This window comes from Sturnus vulgaris, chromosome 22 (assembly GCF_052056855.1).
Source record: "Sturnus vulgaris isolate bStuVul1 chromosome 22, bStuVul1.hap1, whole genome shotgun sequence".
NCBI lineage: Eukaryota > Metazoa > Chordata > Aves > Passeriformes > Sturnidae > Sturnus > Sturnus vulgaris.
This window is the reverse complement of record NC_142264.1, coordinates 767,791-786,122: the sequence shown is the minus strand read 5'-3', so window position 1 is coordinate 786,122 and position 18,332 is coordinate 767,791. Positions and strand designations below refer to the sequence as shown.

At 52.8% G+C, this 18,332-nt stretch overlaps 2 protein-coding genes across 5 annotated transcripts in view; one reads left to right on the top strand and one right to left on the bottom strand.

The window, feature by feature from the left end:
- The first annotated feature begins 374 nt into the window (after positions 1-374).
- Positions 375-11,294, top strand: LOC148221400 (uncharacterized). The gene is made up of 5 exons (XM_088177597.1): positions 375-2,711; positions 3,229-3,308; positions 5,346-5,431; positions 7,554-7,749; positions 10,263-11,294. The coding sequence occupies exons 1-4, from the start codon at positions 2,496-2,498 to the stop codon at positions 7,559-7,561; spliced, it is 390 nt and encodes a 129-aa protein (XP_088033723.1). The 5' UTR covers positions 375-2,495; the 3' UTR covers positions 7,562-7,749; positions 10,263-11,294.
- The window catches only part of MAPKAP1 (MAPK associated protein 1), an 81,015-nt gene continuing 73,763 nt past the window's right edge, over positions 11,081-18,332 (bottom strand). For all 4 annotated transcript variants that reach the window (XM_014880021.2, XM_088177595.1, XM_088177596.1 and 1 more), the window contains 2 exons: positions 13,353-13,450; positions 11,081-11,660 (listed from right to left, as the gene is read on the bottom strand). In XM_014880021.2, coding sequence (XP_014735507.1) covers positions 11,535-11,660; positions 13,353-13,450 — 224 coding nt within the window. In that variant the 3' untranslated portion in view covers positions 11,081-11,534. The remainder of the gene's footprint in view (positions 11,661-13,352; positions 13,451-18,332) is intronic.

Sequence of the window (18,332 nt, the reverse complement as noted above, 5' to 3'; positions counted from 1 at the left end):
TCTATCATGTGTCAAAGGCGCCCGTATTGACCCCGATGGATGGAGCCATTATGGGCTGTTGAGGCAGCGATCCATGGACAGAGTTCACGGGAGCAGGTCTGGACACACCGCGAGGTGAGGGGCAGGGATGGGTGCGGGCAGGGCAGCACTGGGGCTGCTGCCGGCTCCTGTGTCCTGCCCTGGAGCCAGGCTGGGCTGGGGAATGGCTCTGCTGGGCTCCAGGGGCTGTCCCCCAGCCCGGGCTCCCGGGTTCTGCACGGGGGGGCTCAGAGAGGAGGTGTCTCCATCTCGGCAGGAACTGGCACGGTCGGAGGGCAGGAGGCACCGGGCACGGCAGACAAAGCCTGGGCAGGAGGGGCGGGCAGCCCCCGGCACCCTCGGGCAGCGGCCAAGGCGATGCCACCCCGGCCCCGCTGCTCCGTGAGGAGACAGCGGTGGCAGTGCCATGGCAGCGCCCCGGGGCTGGTGGCACTGTCCCCTGTGTGTGTGGCACCCCTGTGGCACAGAGCCGCGGTCGTGGGCACCTGGGCTGGGCAGGTGCAGCGGGGTCCGAGGGGAGCGGGGCCCTGTCCCTCCCTGCCCGGCCCCACCGGCAGAACCGCGCTGAGCCACGGTGCCAGCAGAGTCGTTGGGCTGGGGTTAATCAACATTCATTCATGTTTCCAAGTGTAAATTGAGCATTTGTTTAATTATGTGTAAGCAGCAATACATTCTGGCCATTATCTAAATCACTATTTTATTTCCTGGATGTGGTTTCATAATGCTGGGTTTGTGCTCCAGCCTCTGCATCATTAACAGAGAAGAGTTAATGAATATAAAAGCGTAAAGGCTAATTACACTTTAATTTACAATCATGGTCTCATTTTGGGACCACATGAAATCTGTTTTGAAAACAATTAAAACAAAAAAAAAAGAGAGCCCAGTGAAGGTCTGGTGAGAGGAAGGGTTTGGCACAAAGCAAGCAGGGCTGGTGGTCACCGGGCCCGGGGAGCTGTGGCTGCTCAGGGCTGGTGGGGCTGGGGCTGCCCAGGGTGCGCCCCTCGCCCTCCACTTGGGCTGCTGGCCCAGGCTGGCAGTGGGACCCCCAGGACCCCTGCTGCTGTGGGGACAGTGCTGAGGGATGTAAATTGGAGCAGGAGCACAGTTCACTGCATGGAGACAAAGATTTATTGGGCTGCAGATGTTGAAAGCAGAATGCAGCGATAGTGCTGACTCCAGCACTCTGCAGTGTTTGCCATTCCTGGCACCCAGGTCTGTGTCCCTGCAGGTACCCGTGCCTGCTCCTTGGAGAGCAGGAGGTGAAGCCATGGCAGGAGGGATGAAGGTGACCCAGGCTTTGGTGTCTGCAGGAGGTTCTGTACCCTCAGGGCTGGGGGCCAGGGCAGCTCCCTGCAGGCTGAGCCCTGCCATCATCCAGGGCAGAGGCCACGCATGTCCCAGAGTGTCTGGGCACTGTCACAGCTGATGCCACGTCCAGGCCTGGGCCAGGAGCTGTTCCCACTGGTTGCCTTTCTGGATCCAGCTGTGGCTACAGGTGGGATTCTGGGGCTGGGAGCAGAGCAGGGGGAGCAGAACTGGAGCCTGTGCTCCTGCGCTTTGCAATGGGTGTATTTGTATTTCCTTTATTCTGATTCCCTCAACAATGGGGTAAAAGCTGTGTGCTGGCACCAGGAGGGAGCAGTGGCCTCGGCACCACAGGCTCGTTGCCTTCTCTGGGCTGGCTGCCTGCAGGCAGCAGAGGAAATAAATCTCCCTGAGAAAACCACTTTGCTCACACAATTCCGATCCAACAGGGCATCGTGGCATCACTCACTTCTTGTTTTATTTAGCTGATAATCTTTTATTGGGCCAGTTGAGCCCTGTAGGAACACGATGCCTTTACTGGCTGCTGGGGGCTCATGGCCCTGGGCACTGTGAGGGCAGCACTGCCCACCCTGTCAGGGCTCAGCCCAGGTGTGGCTGTGCTGGGACGTGTCCTCAGGCTGGTGCCCTGAGCTGATGCCCTGCAGAAGCACTGAAATCCCCGTGGTTTTGCTCACCCTGCCTATGGTGGAGGACAGGAGGTGTCCTTCTGCTGCCAGGTGTCTCTGGAGGTGGCTCAGGGACATTTGCTCAGTGGGATTTACAGCACTCATGGAGCCAGGGGCTCTGTGGTGCCTCTGCTGCTGGATGTGCTGGGCTGGGACAGGGGAGGCTCCTTCACCAGCGGGCACTGTGCCAGGTGCTGTGCCAGGTGCTGGAAGCTGGGTGCTGGGGCTCTGCTGTCCCCCCACGTGCCCGGTGCTGGGAGCCCATCCCTGCTCCACTGCAGGCACCTGGGAATGCCTCCCCTCCCTGCCCCTCACCTGGGCTGACGTGGGAGCTGTGCCACAGCCGAAGCCTCGTGTGTCCCTCAGGTTTGTCATCCAGCTTGTCACTGCGTGGTGGGGCCGTGTCACTAATGAACACATCCAGGGCCTGTGGTGCTAATTGAAAGTGCTCACAATTGGGAATTCATGTGGGTTAGGCACAGTACCTGCACTAACAGGGATTTGACTTTCACAAATCCGTGGCTACCGAGGGCAGCAGAGGAGGAGCAGCTGCAGTGCCCTGCCCACGCTGGGAGCAGACAGTGGCACCACACGGGTCAGACCTTCATCATCTTCACCACCCCGAGCAGTGTGATACCCAACGTGCAGCTGAGGGCAGGCCAAGGCTGCCGAGGGCTCCAGGTAAGTGGGGAGGTGTTGGCTCCAATGTTTTGTGTCTCACGGAGGCTCAAGGCTCACCCAGGACCCTTTGCAGTGGCACTGGTGGTGGCAGGGCTCAGCTCCCCTTGGCAGCAGCGTGGGGATGCTGCTGGTGCAGGGCATCATCAGCTCCTCACAGCTCCCCCTTGTCAGCACTCCCACCTTCCCACTAATCCTTGTCATCCCAAATCCTATCAGCACTGATTTGATATTTACCTCCAAATCGTGGATGAACATGTTGAACATCATCATCCGATGATGATTCCCCATTGACAACCACTTTTTGAGACCTGTCAGTCAGCCAATTCTTAATCCTTCTAATGTGAGCTCTATTGATATTATATACAGCTAATTTTTTAATCAAAACGTCATGTGCTATTAAATCAAATGCCGAACAGAAGCCAAAGCACACCACTGCTCCTCACTTACTTCTATTAGGTAAACTTTTAAATTCAAGGAATGAAACCAAAATTTTTGACAAGCCTGATTTCCCATGCAGCCTGGTTACAGCCCCACTTTGTACCACCTGCAGCCATTCCAGCTCCTCTGCCTTTCCTTGGGATGGACACGACAGGAGGGGTGAGTGTGGCTGGAGGGGGGAGTGTGTCCTGCAGGGTGGGCACAGGGCTGGACGTGCCAGGGGAGGGCAGGGTGCCAGGGCAGAGCTGCTGCCACGTCCAGGCCACTTCACAGTTAAAGCCTTGGTGGGGAAATGGGAATTTTCCTCCTGTGCTGGATGCAGCCTCTGACCTGAAAATGCCGGCCCAGGCTGGGCGGATGGGAGCAGGAGCAGGAGCAAATGCGATATGACAGCCCGAGAGGCTCCAATATGGTTACCAGCTGTCCGGCCGCCACTGGGCCGTACGGGCTGGGCAGGCGTGCCCCAGACACAGACACATTCCGGGGGGAGGAGGGAGGGCAGGGCCGGGCTGGGCTGGGCACGTACGTGCGGGCAGGCACACACTGCCCAGCAGACCCACGGGTCCCACCAGTGCCACTCTGGATGGTGTTGGGTGCAGTTTGGGTGCCTGTGCCACCGTGGCTGAGCTTTGGGGACCCCTGCCCAAGTGAGCCCCTCCAGCTGCCCAGAGCTCCTGCACTGGTCCAGCACAAAGCGACCTGCCCAGCTCTGTCCCCTCCAGCTCAACCAACCCTCTTGTAAATCTAAATTAATAAGGTTGCACAGCTACAGACGCAGGATCATGGGCTGTGTCTTGTCTTTGTCGATCAATGCTTTCTATCATCCCATAAAGCTGATTAAAAAGCAGAGCAGTTCATCTCACCAGGTTCCGCATCCCAACATTATAAATTTGATATTCCGGTTAATGATTGTCAGCACTGGCGGAGGACACGGAAGCTGGTCAGTATTTGTAGTTTATAATTAATATTGGAGCACTAGAGTTTATATATAATATTGGAGCATTACTGCAGAGGGCACCAAGGAGGGATTTGGGATGGTTAGGAATTTATTATCCCTAAAATGCCAAAGAGCAAGAGAAAAGCAGTTTGTGTGTCCAGCACTGCCCGTGCCAGAGGGACACAGAGTGACCAGTGTGACCTGTCACGGTCACCAGCTCCCCACCTGTGTCCCCAGTGCTGCTGGGAGGGTCAGCTACAGCCCAGCCCTTCCCTGCTGTCCGTAGGGAAGCTGCACTGAACAGATGTCTGTGCCCCGGCTCTGGACACAGGGATGTTGGTCCCTCAGGCTAGACGGTGACCTGGTTGCCGATGCCAGCTGCTTGGAGAGCCCCTGGATGGAGGATTCTGTGCCTCCCTGGCTGGCAGCCCTGCCGGGGGTCTGCGGGCTGCAGTGGCTGGTCCTTGCCAGGCACAGGGCACAAAATGCCACCAGTGCATCCCACGGTCACTGCCTGGGCCAGCACAGGGCATTTTGGGACTTTCTCCAGAAATAAGGAACTCGACCCCGAAGCAATGTCCTGAGCTGTTTCTCTGGGATAAAACCCCGTAACTCGTCCAGATCCCCGATGTCAGACAGACTCATGTCCCGGATCGGTGAGGTGCACGGGGGGTTGGGGGGTCACTGGCCCTCCAGACAGGAGCAGGGACAGGGAAAGGGGCAGAGACAGGGGTAGGGACAGGAAAGGGTCAGGAAGGAGGACAGAGAAAGGGACAGGGCGCGGGTAGGGACCGGCCGTGGTCGCGCAGCCTGTGCCGAGCGGCGGCCTCAAGGTGGCACCGTAAGAGTGGGAACAGCGCGGCAGAACAAAGGCACAGCTCAGGGCTCAGAGACCCCAGCAGGGCTGAGAGACCCCAGCCCAGAGCTCCCAGCTCAGTTCAGAACTTCCAGCTCAGCTCAGAGACCCCAGCTCAGTTCAGAGCCTCAAGTCCCTGGACAGAGCAGGGGAGTCCAGATGCCAGGGGCAAAAACCCCAGCACTGGTGAGGAAAAGGGAAAAGGGGCCATGAGTGGCAGGATGGGGGTCTTGGGGCCCCCAGAGCCCCCGGGCAGCACGGGGCAGCAGCAGCCTCAGGAACACCCAGCGTGTCCCGGGGCCGTGTCAGTCACAGGGAGGGGACAGGGATGATGGTTGTGTTAAACACCCCGCGTCTCCCAGGATTTTGGGGATCATGGCCATGCTTCTGTGTGTTTCTCCAGGCACGGGAAGGAGGATGCCGTGTGTGGCGTGGGGCTGGTGCCCACTGGAGACGGTGAAATGGATTCTCCCGACCTTTTGCTGTCAGGTATGATGCTGGGATTCCCAGCTCCCGCTCCCTCGTTCAGGGACAGGGATGCTGATCCTGAAACGCACCCCAAACCCCTGGTGGGTGTGTGGTGTCCCCCTGCCCCGCTCCCCCGGCCACAGCTGCCTCCCTCCCGGGCCGTGAGCCCCCGGCAGCCGGAGGTGCCCTCCTGCTAATTGGAGTGTGCCGAGGAGGAACCCGCTCAGCTCTGCCTGCCTTGACATTAAGACCTAAACTTGCCGTAAAACCAAATGGATACGCACACCCACATCCACGAGGCTTTTAGTTCAGCAACAAGTGAATCCATCAAAGCCCAGCACCTAATTTAATAGCAATAATGAAAGGTGTGCGTCACTATTAATTTAAGCACTCCAACATTAGCCTTGCACTTAGAAACCAGCAAGGCAAAGCTATTTACAAATGAATGTACCAGGGCAATAAATTGAAAGGACTGGTCTGACCTGCGGTGGCGGCTTTCTTCATTTATACATAGATATATTTCTATAGATGCATTTATTCCCATCTCTTCAGAGAACTCTCCCTAATTAAGTTGAAGTGGCAGTGGAAGTGTGGCAGTAAGTGTGGAAAGAAGCTGCTGAAAACGTATTTAATTCATTATAAATAATCTTTGATACCGCGAGGTTGCGTAAAGGTTTCGGTATCAGAGCAGGACACCAAGGAAGGCCAAGGAGATCATCCGCACGCAGTGGGAGCGTCTGCATCCCGTGGTTTGACGTCCTGGTGCCAGGGAAGGAGGAGCAGGGCTGGCAGGAGCAGGGTGAGCCCCACGGACACGGGGCTGCAGCTCCACGGCTGCGCTGCCCCCGCGAGGGTAATGTATGTGAGGAGGGAGGTGTATGTCACCCACATTAAAGGAGTTTAATGTGCTCAGAGTCACATCATTGTACCCTTGCAGAATACATTATCTGCACGCTGCCTTTACAGGCTGTCACCTCGCAGAGAGGCTGCAGAGTTCCTGGAAACCATTATCAGCCTCTAATGATATTATCAGAATTGGAGCACTCGTGGCACGGTGGGGGCTGAGGATCCATCGCTGCTGCTGCTCCCTGTGCCCTGAGAGCCCCTGGGAGCATCGGGGCAGGACTGTGGCTCCATGGATGCTGCCCGTGCCCCATGGGATCTGTGGAGGATCCCAGCCCATGGGGACAGTGCCACCACACCCCACTCCGGGGTGCCCTGCCCATGGCACCGCTGACCCCGAGCGCTGCTCTGCCCTCTCCCTGCCTGGTGGCACTACAGAAAAACAGAATCGTCTTTTTCGGAGTGTAATCTTCTGCCTGCGACAAGGAGCCACGCAAACTGATAAATTGCAGATTAAACGAGTGCCACACTCCACTCCAGCCCTGGCTGTTAATTCCCCTGTTGTGCAATTCCCGGCTCTCAGGGCCTGTCAATTCCAGCTAATCGCAGGAGGCACTAAAACACTCTGCCCTGACAGCCCCGGATCGAGGCACCCCTGACTCCCGGCTCAGGTGGATTGCACGCATCACTTATGCACAAATCAGCAATATGCCAGCAGGGAGGAATTATGTCCGATGACAGCCCAGACATGAGGTACATATTGCAGAGCCGGCGAGCCCCAGCCGCCGTGACAGATTGCGGCGCTGGTGCGGGAGCAGCTCCCGCTGCACCGGCCCCGAGCGCACCCGGAGCCACCGGCACCGCGCCTGTGCTGCCACAGCACGGGCTGTCCCTGTGCCTGTCCCTGTCCCCATCCCTGTCCCCGTCCCCATCCCTGTCCCCATTCTTGTCCCTGTCTCTGTTCTTGTCCCCATCCCTGTCACTGCCACGGTTGCCCAAAGGGATAAAGGGAAAGGAGAGAACGGGGCTGGGAATGGCACCGTGGGCACAGAGAGTGTCCCACCCAGGATGAGGGGTGCCAAAACGTCCTGCTGTGCCCAGCTGGGGTGGGGCCAGCCTCGCTCAGCCCAGCCCAGCTCTGCTGTAACATTTAACTTGTCGTAGTCTGTGATCCTGAAAAGCTGAAATTAATGACAGCCTTGCAGTTGCTCATTAATAATTGCTTCATTACTGTACGCAGTTGCAGCCTCCTGACAATAATGGGGTTTGCTGGTGTATTTCTAATTATCTGGCATTTCAGCTCCCTAATAGAGTCCCGGTGCTCCCCGACGAGACCTTGTTCTCCAGCAGGAGCTCAGCCCGACCTGCTCAGCCCTGACTGTGAGCTCCTTCACCTGCAGCTCCTGGGCTGATCCTGCCCCGTGCAGCACCTGGGGACACCAGGACCCTCCACGCTTGGGCTGAACCCTCGCACATCCCCTGGAGCTCGTGCCGAGGTAATTTTGGGAGCAATGACATGGGAGAGGTGTTGGGAACTCCGGTGCACTCAGCAGGTACGTGCCTGTGGCTGGCAGTGCTCAGCGTGGCCACACCATGGCTGTCCCCATGGCCACACCACAACTGTCCCCATAGCCACACCATGGCTGTCCCCATAGCCACACCATGGCTGTCCCCATGGCCACATCACAGCTGTCCCTGTGGCCATAGGAACGGCCATGGTGTGGCCACACCATTGCTGTCCCCGTGGCCACTCCCTGGCCTTTCCCGTGGCCATGGCAGCCCTGGCACTGCCCCTTGGGTGTGCTCCAGCCTGGGTGAGCAGAGCCAAGAGGAGGTGCCAGGAGCCTCAGTGGGTGCCTGGGCTGGGCTGGCTTGGCCAGGGCTGTGGCTGTGGAGTGAAATTCCAGCTCCTGGCAGAAACCCACCCGGCAGTGGTGGCAGTGGCAGGGGAATGGTGGCAGTGGCAGGGGAATTGTGGCAGTGTCCCCACTCTCACAGCATGGAAATGACCACTTGTGCCCCATTGCAGCCCCTCCACCCCTCCCAGCCCGTTACAGCACACACAGCCCCCCACTCCCACCTGGGGAGGGGGCTCATTTGTAGTTAAAAATCTATTGTGACTTGTCAGAAAAATGAATAAATGAGCACATTATTTTTTCATTTTGGAGCTCAGCATCTGTTTGTCTAATCAAGAAAGAGAACTGGGAAAGTCAACCAGGGCTGACGCACACATTTTATTTAACTTTTCCTCTGTCAAAGGAGTTTAAATGTGTAATGAACAGGCCATGGTGATTTGAAATATAATCCCATTACTCTGATGAGATTACCCAGGCTGTGAGAGTTCACAAATCATGCTTAGGGTTTTTAGAGTGAACAACACCCTGTTGAGATTTTTTTTCTCTTTTTGCATTTAAGCAGAGGTGTGTGGGGAGAATAAAACATGACAGTGCTTAACCCTTCACGCAGTGGAGCAGCAGCATGGGGCTGTGCCCAGCCTCTCGGTGACCCTGAGATCCCCCATGGTCACGGCAGCGATGCCAGGAGCAGCACCTGGCCAGGGCACGCTCCTGCTGGCCCAGCTGGCCGTGTGCCCACCCCTCCCTGTCCTCGTCCCCGTCCTTGTCCCAGCTCTGCACAGGGGTGGCTGGGCTGGGCTGTGATTTAAGGGGCATTAATTTCAGCTGCAGCAGCAGCACCCAGTCCCACCCGCCACCACAGCAGCGCATTTCCATGGATTCATGGGCCCATTACAAACATGTCTCCATAAATAACTCCCCCCATTAATCTCAGGCTGCACCCATGGCTGTGTGATGGGTTTTGCCTGCTTGTCCCGGTGCCAGGTCTCAGCCCCGCTTGAGGGGCAGCTGCAAAACCCCTGGGCGGCACCTGACTCCTGCCAACCCAAACCCAAAGGAGCCTCAGGCTGGAGCTGATCCTCTGGGAGCTCCTGGCACACCCCTGCAGAGCCCAGGGAGAGCATTGAGCGCTCTGGAGTTGGGTGCCAGCATCGCCAGGGTGCCAGGGTGTCCCCTGCTCTGGTCACTCTGGTGCTCTCCTAGCTCTGACAAAGCCAAGGAGGTGGAGGGGAATTGTCCCTGTGGACAGGACTCCTGGACAGCAGGAGCCAGAGACAATCCAGGGAATGTCTGCTGCCTCCAGCCCCAGTCATCCTCGGTGCTGCTTGCCCGGTAGCAGGGATGGAGGAACAGCTTGCCTTGCTGACCCAGTTCAATGCCCATCTGACTCAATTACATCTACAGCTACCGGGGAAAGACCAGCCCGTGACGGCTCCGAGCTCAGCTGTGCAGCCTGAGCCGGATTTAACTCCTTCAGGAACGCCCAGGAGCACAAATGGCTGTTCTGGGGGAGGGATGCTCTGCTCCCGGAATGCTGGATCTTCCCAGGATTTAAGGAAGGTTTCCTGCGTGCCATGTATCAGACTGAATCTGATCTTTGGAAGCAAATTTGGTTTTTAACTGTCAGGGGCTCATTTGGAGCAAATAAACTCACTTTGGGCTCCAGAGCTGCCCACTCCTCACCCAGCCCTTGGAGCAGCCTCTGCCTGGGTCCCGGGACCCCCACACTGGTGAGAGGGTGTGAACACAGCTGGTCTGGGCAAGGGACAGTGCCACAAATGTCACACACAGCAGAGATGTTATCAGTTGAGATTTTTAAGCTCTACTGAGAGCAAACTTGCACATGCTGGATCCCTGCTGATAATAAATACACGTGAGGGGGTGGCAACAGCACTACGGCCATGGAAACAGGAGATTGCTGCAGTTTCTGGTACCAAATAGGCAATTTTTCAGTTCAGTTAAAAAGAATTGAAACTGGGTGGCCAAAGAACATTCACAGAGCAACTTTAATGTTAAATATTTCACAGAGTCGGTTAAAAGAATCATTTACATCGAAGGGGCTTTTCCCATTGTATCTGTGCTGCATTTGCACATAGAAAATATTAAAAAAAATTAATAGAATACTATAAAATAGCATTTCTCTTGTTTTGCAGGTATCATGGAAGACTGTACAGGGAGGGCTGGCCTCAGTGGTGCAGGGCCAAGCCTTGAAACCCAGAACATAAACACAAGAGGTGAGACCCAGACCCTCCCTCTGCCCAGGGGCTGCTCCCACACGCTGTGTTAAGGCTCAGGAATTTTTCTCTGTACAAAAACAAGGTGGGAGGCTGGCAGAGGGTGGGCAGTGCCCCAGGGAGCTGCCCCCAGCCCCGTGGGGAGCCAGGGCAGTTCTGTGATAGTGGGGTGTGTGTGCAGAGCTCCAGTGACCTGGAGAGATGGAAGAAAGACACCTCTGGTGAATTCAACCCAAAACTCAGCTCTGGCTCCCAGCAATCCATTCCTGTGTTCCCTGATGTATTAAGGATGAACAAGGCCAAGATAGTTACAAATCCCAGTACAAAGCAGGTCTTAATTTTTATTGTTAAAGAATAATATAGAGAGAAGGTGAAGGCATTTCTCAGTCCCCAGGGCCAGGTGCCCCAGTGGATGTGCCAGCCCTGGGGTGGCAGCAGCTGAGGCTCCCGGGCAGGAGGATTCTCCTCTCCACCACCAAGATGTGGATTTCCAACCACTGTGCTGCCTCCAGCAAGGAACTTCCAATAAAGCATTTGCAAAGCTGAAAAGCACAGTTAAATAAAAATATTTTTGAACAGAACAAACACAACAGACTCGGCTGTCTCCGTGCTCCCTGGCTAAGTGCTCCCCTGCCATGGCTGCTGTTCCTGGCTCACGGATGCCTCCTGCACTTCAGCAACAGAAGTGAAACCATCTGGGACTGCAGCCTCCCCCCAAAAGAACTGTGCATCATATGGACCTTGAAAAAGATTACATCTGTTTATTAATAGTAAAAATGGATACATTTGTCCTACATTTTGTTTTTAGAAATTTGATCATGTCACAAGCAATACCTGCGTGTACGTGGGTGGATTACAGATGTATATAATTTATTTTAACCAGGCTGTGAAATAATATGTAATCACATCTCTTCTTGTGATTGTACATAATACAGTAATTAAATGATGCCAGTCTACGTCATTCTCTTATTTCTAATCAAAGGAACCTGAAGCGTAACAGTCTTCTTTCCGGCTGATATGGCTCTTTATTTCTGTCACAGGGGAGACTTTTCCCATCACCGACAGGATGATCTTGCAGCCGTGAGAGACGGGGTGGTTCAGATTCCTGGCCGGCCCCGGGCAGCAGGAGCAGCTCAGTCCTGGCTGCAGCTCGGGCGGGAGCAGCACTCAGCCTCTCCTGGAGGCTCTGCCTCACTGCTGGCCCGATTTCTTCTCCTTCTGGAAGCTGAAGCTTGTTCTCCTGCTCAGTTTTCTTTGTTTCTGAGCAAAATAATCTGCTCTGGCTGTGCTTGCTCGTGACTCTAGAATATAGTTAACCTGCAAGACACGAGGGGTGTTTAATGGCACTGGACCCCCACCCCACGCCCTGAGCTGGGCTCTGCTGGAACTGGTCCCAGCAAACACCAGAGAGCCCAGAGAGCCAGGACAGCCCTGGCCTGTCCCCTGTGTCCCTCATCCCATTTTGGGTCACCCAAAGCTCTGGGGAAGGCAGCGAGCTGTGCAGACCCCCCAGTGCAGGGATAATCCAGTAATGAGCATCAATAAAGGACCTTATCAGCCTCAGTAAAAAGAATTCTTCCATTATGATGTTTGCACACTCAGCTAATCTCAGAGTTTCCCTGTGTTTTGGCACATTTTACTTGATGAAAGCATTTTAAAATGATATTTAACAAGCCTACTACTCCCTAAATTTATTATCTCCAATGCTTTGTGATAATCTCAGAGATAATTTTAATGGAAGGTTAATGCAAGAATCAAAAAGATAAAAATGCCCTTTGGTCTGTCATTAGCTGGTTAATATGCTGTGGCTTAAAACTTGCACAATTTTATGCACTGTAGAGTGTTTCACTTTCATTGCATATTACAGCTTAAGGCATAAAAATATAGGGAATTTTCATGGTCAATAAAGTCTCAGTCCTTCTCACTTGATCATCTAAAAAGCCTAATTTGAAAAGTCTGATTTTCCTGTGCTCCCTAATGCTGACGGAATTGAAAACAAACCAGTGACTTGTGCATGAAACCAGAGAATGTTCTATATAAACAAGCTGCAACTTAGGAAAAAATTACTGCTCAATATTATTTCTCTCTTGAATATTCATGTTATTGACAGTAAACCTTGTTTGTTTACGACCAGTCTCAGATGTGTGGAGTCCCCAGCCCTGGAAGTGCTCAAACCCCGAGGAGATGGGGGTACCTGGGCAAGGGTTGGATTTGATTATCTTGGAGGTCTTTTCCAGCCTTAATGATTCCATGATTCCATGATTCTAAGTGTTTGGGATAGCAATAGCTGATCTGAGATAAAGTGGGAGCACAGGAATTGGCCTAACAGCTCATGAAACAGAAACCCCTCAAACACACTGACCTTCTGAGTAATGAACAAAAGTTATTCCACTGCACGTCAGTTGTTTAACAATCCTCCAAACTCCACACAGCCAATAAAAGCAAACATAACAGATGGTTTGCCAAAATTACTGCTTTTGAATTTTGACTCGCTACGAAAGACAAACTTGTGGAAAATTCCATTCAATCTTTCAAGAGTGCAACAAAAATTTGTTTCCCAAAGCAAGGGAGTTTGTGTCCGTACAGAGCCCCAAGGAAAGCAGAGAGTCCTGAGAGAGGCTCAGGGTGGAAAAGCCCCCGTGTGCTGTGCTGAGTGTGGGACAGGGGTGTGAAGGGCAGGAGCACCCAACCCCTGCACAGCACAGGTGTCCAGAGGTGGAAAGTACCTGGGCACAATAAAATGTGGCAGTTTCCTATAAAATTCCACAGAAAACGGTGTCCCTCTTAACTAGAAACAAGCACAAAAGGAAATGCTGCACACAGACAGGCAGTGGCTGTTTGAAGGATGAATAAAACAACAGGCATGGAGCAGCCATCCTGGCAGGTTAAACACACCCCAGTGGTCCTCAGGGACTGCACCCTCGTGTTTCCAGAGCCTCCTGAATACTCACATGTCTAACAAGTGGTAAAACACCAGGATTTTGGGTCACGTTAAAATTTAATACTCACCTTCAGTACAATTTCATTGACAGTAGCAGCATCTGATTCAAAGTAAAGGTGTTTGTAGTCATGATTGCTTAGATATGTAAGTTTAAATATTGCATGACCTGCAAAGATAAGAAAAAAACTGCTTAGAATATTCCTGTAAAGTTTGAGCAGAGCTCGTGTGCCTGACAGAAGAAAACCACAGATGGTGATCTCAGCGTACCATCAGCACGACAGAAGGAAGCAATGAAATGCTGACAGGCTTCTCATGTCATTTCAATTTAAGGCAAGTGGTGGCTTACAGGAGCAGCTGAACTCCAGTCAATAAAGTTCCTTTTCCCATCACATCCCCACTGCAGGAAACGCAAAAATCCATCAAATGCCTGGTTAGCTCTGCTCGGCCACGGCGCTGCAGCTCAGCCAGCACATGGGGCTGCACCCGCTCACAGGGCACAGGACAGGGGTTGTATTTTAAACAAAACAGCAATTAATTCATTCCAGAATCACCTCTGCCAGCCCTCCTCCCAGAGCCCCACACCAGCCCAGCCAGCGGCGGGTGCTGACGGTGACGGCACCGAGGGACGCGGGGCTGGGATCGCCCTTCCCACGCCAAGGAAAATCAAATTTAACTCCCACTGTGACCTGCTGGCACCTTCCTGCTGCTCGGGCCTGTGTCCCAAAGGGAGGCCCCACGTGCTGGCCCAGTGGCCACAGGGTGCTGGCCCAGCTGCCCTGGGCTCTGACACGCCGAGCCAGGAGGAGCAACTGAGACACGAAGGGCTGGTGAGGAACACGGAGGGAGGCAAAAACATCCTTCACTTGTATGGATGCTGATGGCTTCAAAATTAAAATTAAATGTATTCTACACATGATACTTTTCCAGCGGTTTTCTAATTTATTCAGTTCAACAAAGTTAGCAATCCATAAAGTAACAGCCACATTACTGTAAATCCAGGTCTTTCCTGCAGGAAAGCTAATTGGAAATCTTATTTACATTATCTAATTCTCCAGATTTCCAAAAAGTGACTGATATATGCTCAGATTGGTGGCCAGGAAATTTGAGATGCAAGTATTTTATTGTGGCATGTTAATTAAACACCATTATGATGCACTAATCTGGAATATAAATTCTGTATTGAAAAATTGGCTAATAATAATAATAAAAACCCAACCCTTTAAATCATTTGACAAATGATGCCTCAGTGGTACTAAAAATGCGGAATTCCAAGCTGGGAGCTCATCAGCATGTTAATGCATGCAGCTCTGCCTGGAACACAGCATCTTAATGATTCCAAAAGTGCCAGTGCACCACTCCTGGGGATGGGACACAGCACCGTGCTCCACCAGCTCCCACCATTTTCCTTGGGCATTGAACATTCCACACTGGTTAGCAGGAATGAAACTGGCACAAAACAGGGTCAGAGGATCCCAAAGAGCTGCTGTATTTTGGGTTTTGCAAAGTCACTGGGTTAATTCTTGCTGTGGATCAAGACAAAACCTTTCCAGACGTTCCCTGCTCCCCAGGAGCCCAGCCCAGCCTCGTGCTGTGGTGTCACCTCGTGTCCCTGGGGCACTGCCCTGCCAGGACAGCACTGCCAAGGGCAGCGTTCCTGCTCCCAGGGGCTGCTCTGCTCCTGCCTGCCTGGCAGGGCACTGGCCAAGGGTGGCTCCTGCAGGGGCTCCCAGGATGTGCAGAACAGCAGCCCCATCCTGCTGGGACTGGAGATTCGGTGGAAAGAAGCCAAGAAGACTTTTCCTTAGAAAGCCCCATTACAGCATCATGTTTATGGGCTCCAAGTCCACAACACACTACTTACAGCATGAAATATGAGTGCACTGAAATCCTAACTGGCACTTTGCTCTGCTACTCTTCTAGCCAGATGGAATTTATGAATTGTGAGATTGATTTCCATTTCCAAGAGTGCTTAAATATGTGATGTACCTCTTTCCAATAGAGCACCACCCCTGACAATTCTGAGATCAATAGGAGCTTCCATGGTTTGATGTTTCCGTGTGAGAGGATCTGGTAACAAACAGCAGCAGCTCGAGTGGCTCCTGCTGCACGTGATGGGGGATTTAAACCAAATGCAGATGCTGCACGGGCAGCTGTTACCACCCCTGCACACCAGCAGTGGCTGGGTGTTTGCAGGGAACCTCAGTGCCCTGCAATCAGGATTAATCAGCTGCACAACAACAGAAACCCCGCGTTATTCCTGACTACGTTTGTCTGTTAAAACAGTTACAGAAAGCAAAAGGAACGACAGAAACGGAGCAGCTCCTGTCACGGGGTGGGCACAGCCCACGGAGAGCTCGGCACAGCCAAGGGGGCTGGTGCCAATGGCCCTGGTGGCCCCGGGCAGCCCCAGCACGGCTGAGCCCCCAGCCCTGCAGCAGAGCAGCCTCTCCCCCTGTGCCCTTCGGCCCCTGGCACCCTGAGCAATCCCCCAAGGGCAGCACTGATGCGTTCCCGTGTGGTCACTCCTGCACAGGAGCCTGCAGAGCTGCTGGAGGAAGGGCAGGATGATAATTCACTGGGAATTCTGCAAGGGGAGCTCATTTCCTCCTCCAGCACCACGTTCAGCTGCTCACCCATCTCCTGATTTTTAGCACCACTGCACTGCCAACGAGGCAGGGAAGAGACCCTGCAGCTCCAGGGCTGGGATTCCTCCTGCAGCTCCAGCTCCTCCACAGCCCCACTTCACACACAGCACTGAGACATCCTGGGCGATTTCAGCTCCAGAATTACTGGCCATCCTCTGCTCCTACAGCAACAGGAAATCTTGGGCTAATTCCTGCAATCTTGGGAAAACATCCAAACCCTTGGTGGGCACCACACTGCACCTGACACAGGTAAAAAAAAATCATCACTCTAATCTAAGTAATAAACTCTTTTTGTCAAAGTCTAAAAAATACATGTTTTTTCTTGGATAACAAGGATATGAATTTGCACAAGAAAATATAATTTTTTTACTGAATCTGCCAAGACTAGAAAGTTTTTCTTTTTTCCTCCCACCCCACAATTCAGCCCTTACCCAAATCCTCTCTTTGCCAAGCCACTCTTTAAACAGAATGCACAGAATTAAATCACTAATTAGATGGAGAATGAAAAGAATATTCATGAATTGGACAAAGCACAAAACAAACAAACACTGGAAATGCAAATTTATGTTAATTTTTCAATATACCTTGATGATTGCTTTGTCATTACAGGGCCATAAGGCAGAAGTCAACAATTAAGAGTTATTAGTGGAATAAATAGCTGGAGAAGGACTCTCTGAAGAACAAAGCACTTATGGACATCGTTTGACATCACTAATTCTCACTGCTTCAGAAACTATGACCTCAACAGGCTCAAACCCTGAAATCTCTTCTCATGGGGCCAGAAAGGATGAAAAAGGATTAGAAATAAAGTAAAAGGCAAGGAATGAGGATAATAAAATCCACATCAGCAATACTTTTGTACAAGGACACATTTCCTTCAAAGCCTGCATGGATGGGGAAGCCTCTGCTCTGCAACCAGTGCTGCATTTCACCCAAAGCACTGGGGAGGGGCTCAGCTGCCTGAAATCCCCGTGTGGTACCTCAGGAATGATGCCATGACCCTGAAGGGCCCACAGAGCTGCAAGAGTTGTGTTACCACCAAAAACACCCAACACCCTTCCTGCCACCCTCTGGTAACAAATAAAACTTCACAGGGGATGTCACAAGTCGCAGCGTTGCTGCAGCTGGATTATCCAGATGTGGCACTGACAGAACAGGGATGTGCACCTGTGTGTACAGGTGGGGTTAATCCCATTTTATGGAGGGATATTTATCCCAGAGGTGTGCCATTCAGAGGCACTGAGGGCAGCCAGTTCTGGGTGAAATCCTCACCCCACTGATAGCAGTGGAGTCACTGATGGCTTTGGGTTGCCCCCCATGAACCTGGGGTGGATCTCCTCAAACCAGGCCAGTACTGAAGAGGGAACAAATGATAAGACTGTTAAGGGAAAAAATAACAGCTGTGGTCCAGCTGCCTTGCCCCATTCTCTCAGGCAGCAGCATAGTCCATGATCTCTTTTCCTCCAACCCTTTATGTTCCACTGTAGGCTTGTTACTCAGCACTGCTATTACAGGGAGCCATGTGTCCAAATGTCCTGAAAACAGAGCTGCAATTAAAGTGCAGCACACACCCACTTTTGTGTCATATTGTGGTAACTATTCACACATCTGGATTCTTTTCCCCCAAAGCCTTTTGTTTCTTCTTTAATTTATTATCAGAGGTAGAATACTAACGAAGATTTCTGCAAAAATGCTGAAAATTGAGGTGCAACTCGGGATTGCCCGAAACCCCTTTACCAGCAACCTTGTTTTGGGGGGAAAAAGAGAAATAAATCAAAATGCAGTGTTTCCACATGGCAATGGGCTCCTCCACTGTGTCTGCACCTCATCAATCACGCATTGTCTGGCGGAGAGGCGAGCCTTGTAAATGTCACATCCACTCAGGCCCGAGGAGAGGCGAATCAAAACGCGCCCAGGAGTTTTAATTGGATAGTGTAATTAAACTAAAAAACCCCAGCAGAATAGCTTTGACAGGATAGATGAAGACCCCTTTTAATAGGGCTACAGCACAGATTTGTTAAAAGGATGAGGCAATGCGCGCTCCTGATTGCGCTCAGGAGAACTTTTATGGGGAGGCTGCTGGAGGGGCTGCAGTCCATCAGAGCAGCAGGAGCTCCCCAGCCCTGACTGCTCCTGTCCCTGCCAGGCCCAGGGACCCCTGGTGCCAGCCCCTTCTCCGGGGGGACACTCCTGCTGAGCCCAGCCGTGGCCATCTGTGCCCGCTGCCATCCCTGGGCTCCCCTGCCTGCACAGGAGGGCTCTTCCCTTCTGCCCCACACTCGGACATCCCCTTCACTCCAAGCCTGAAGTTTGGGAACATTTTCTCTGCTGAACCCGTTTTTTACCTTTTTGTGCTTAGTCTCCTGTTGGAGTAGGAATTTTGCTGTGTTACTTCTTGCTCTG

Bases quoted from the DNA above. Each gene is read 5' to 3' on its own strand.
- LOC148221400 (XM_088177597.1), top strand. From the start codon at position 2,496: ATGTGGGTTAGGCACAGTACCTGCACTAACAGGGATTTGACTTTCACA. The intron at 2,712-3,228 runs GTAAGTGGGGAG...TTTCCCATGCAG, and splicing joins AAGGCTGCCGAGGGCTCCAG to CCTGGTTACAGCCCCACTTT. The intron at 3,309-5,345 runs GTGAGTGTGGCT...GTGTTTCTCCAG, and splicing joins GGATGGACACGACAGGAGGG to GCACGGGAAGGAGGATGCCG.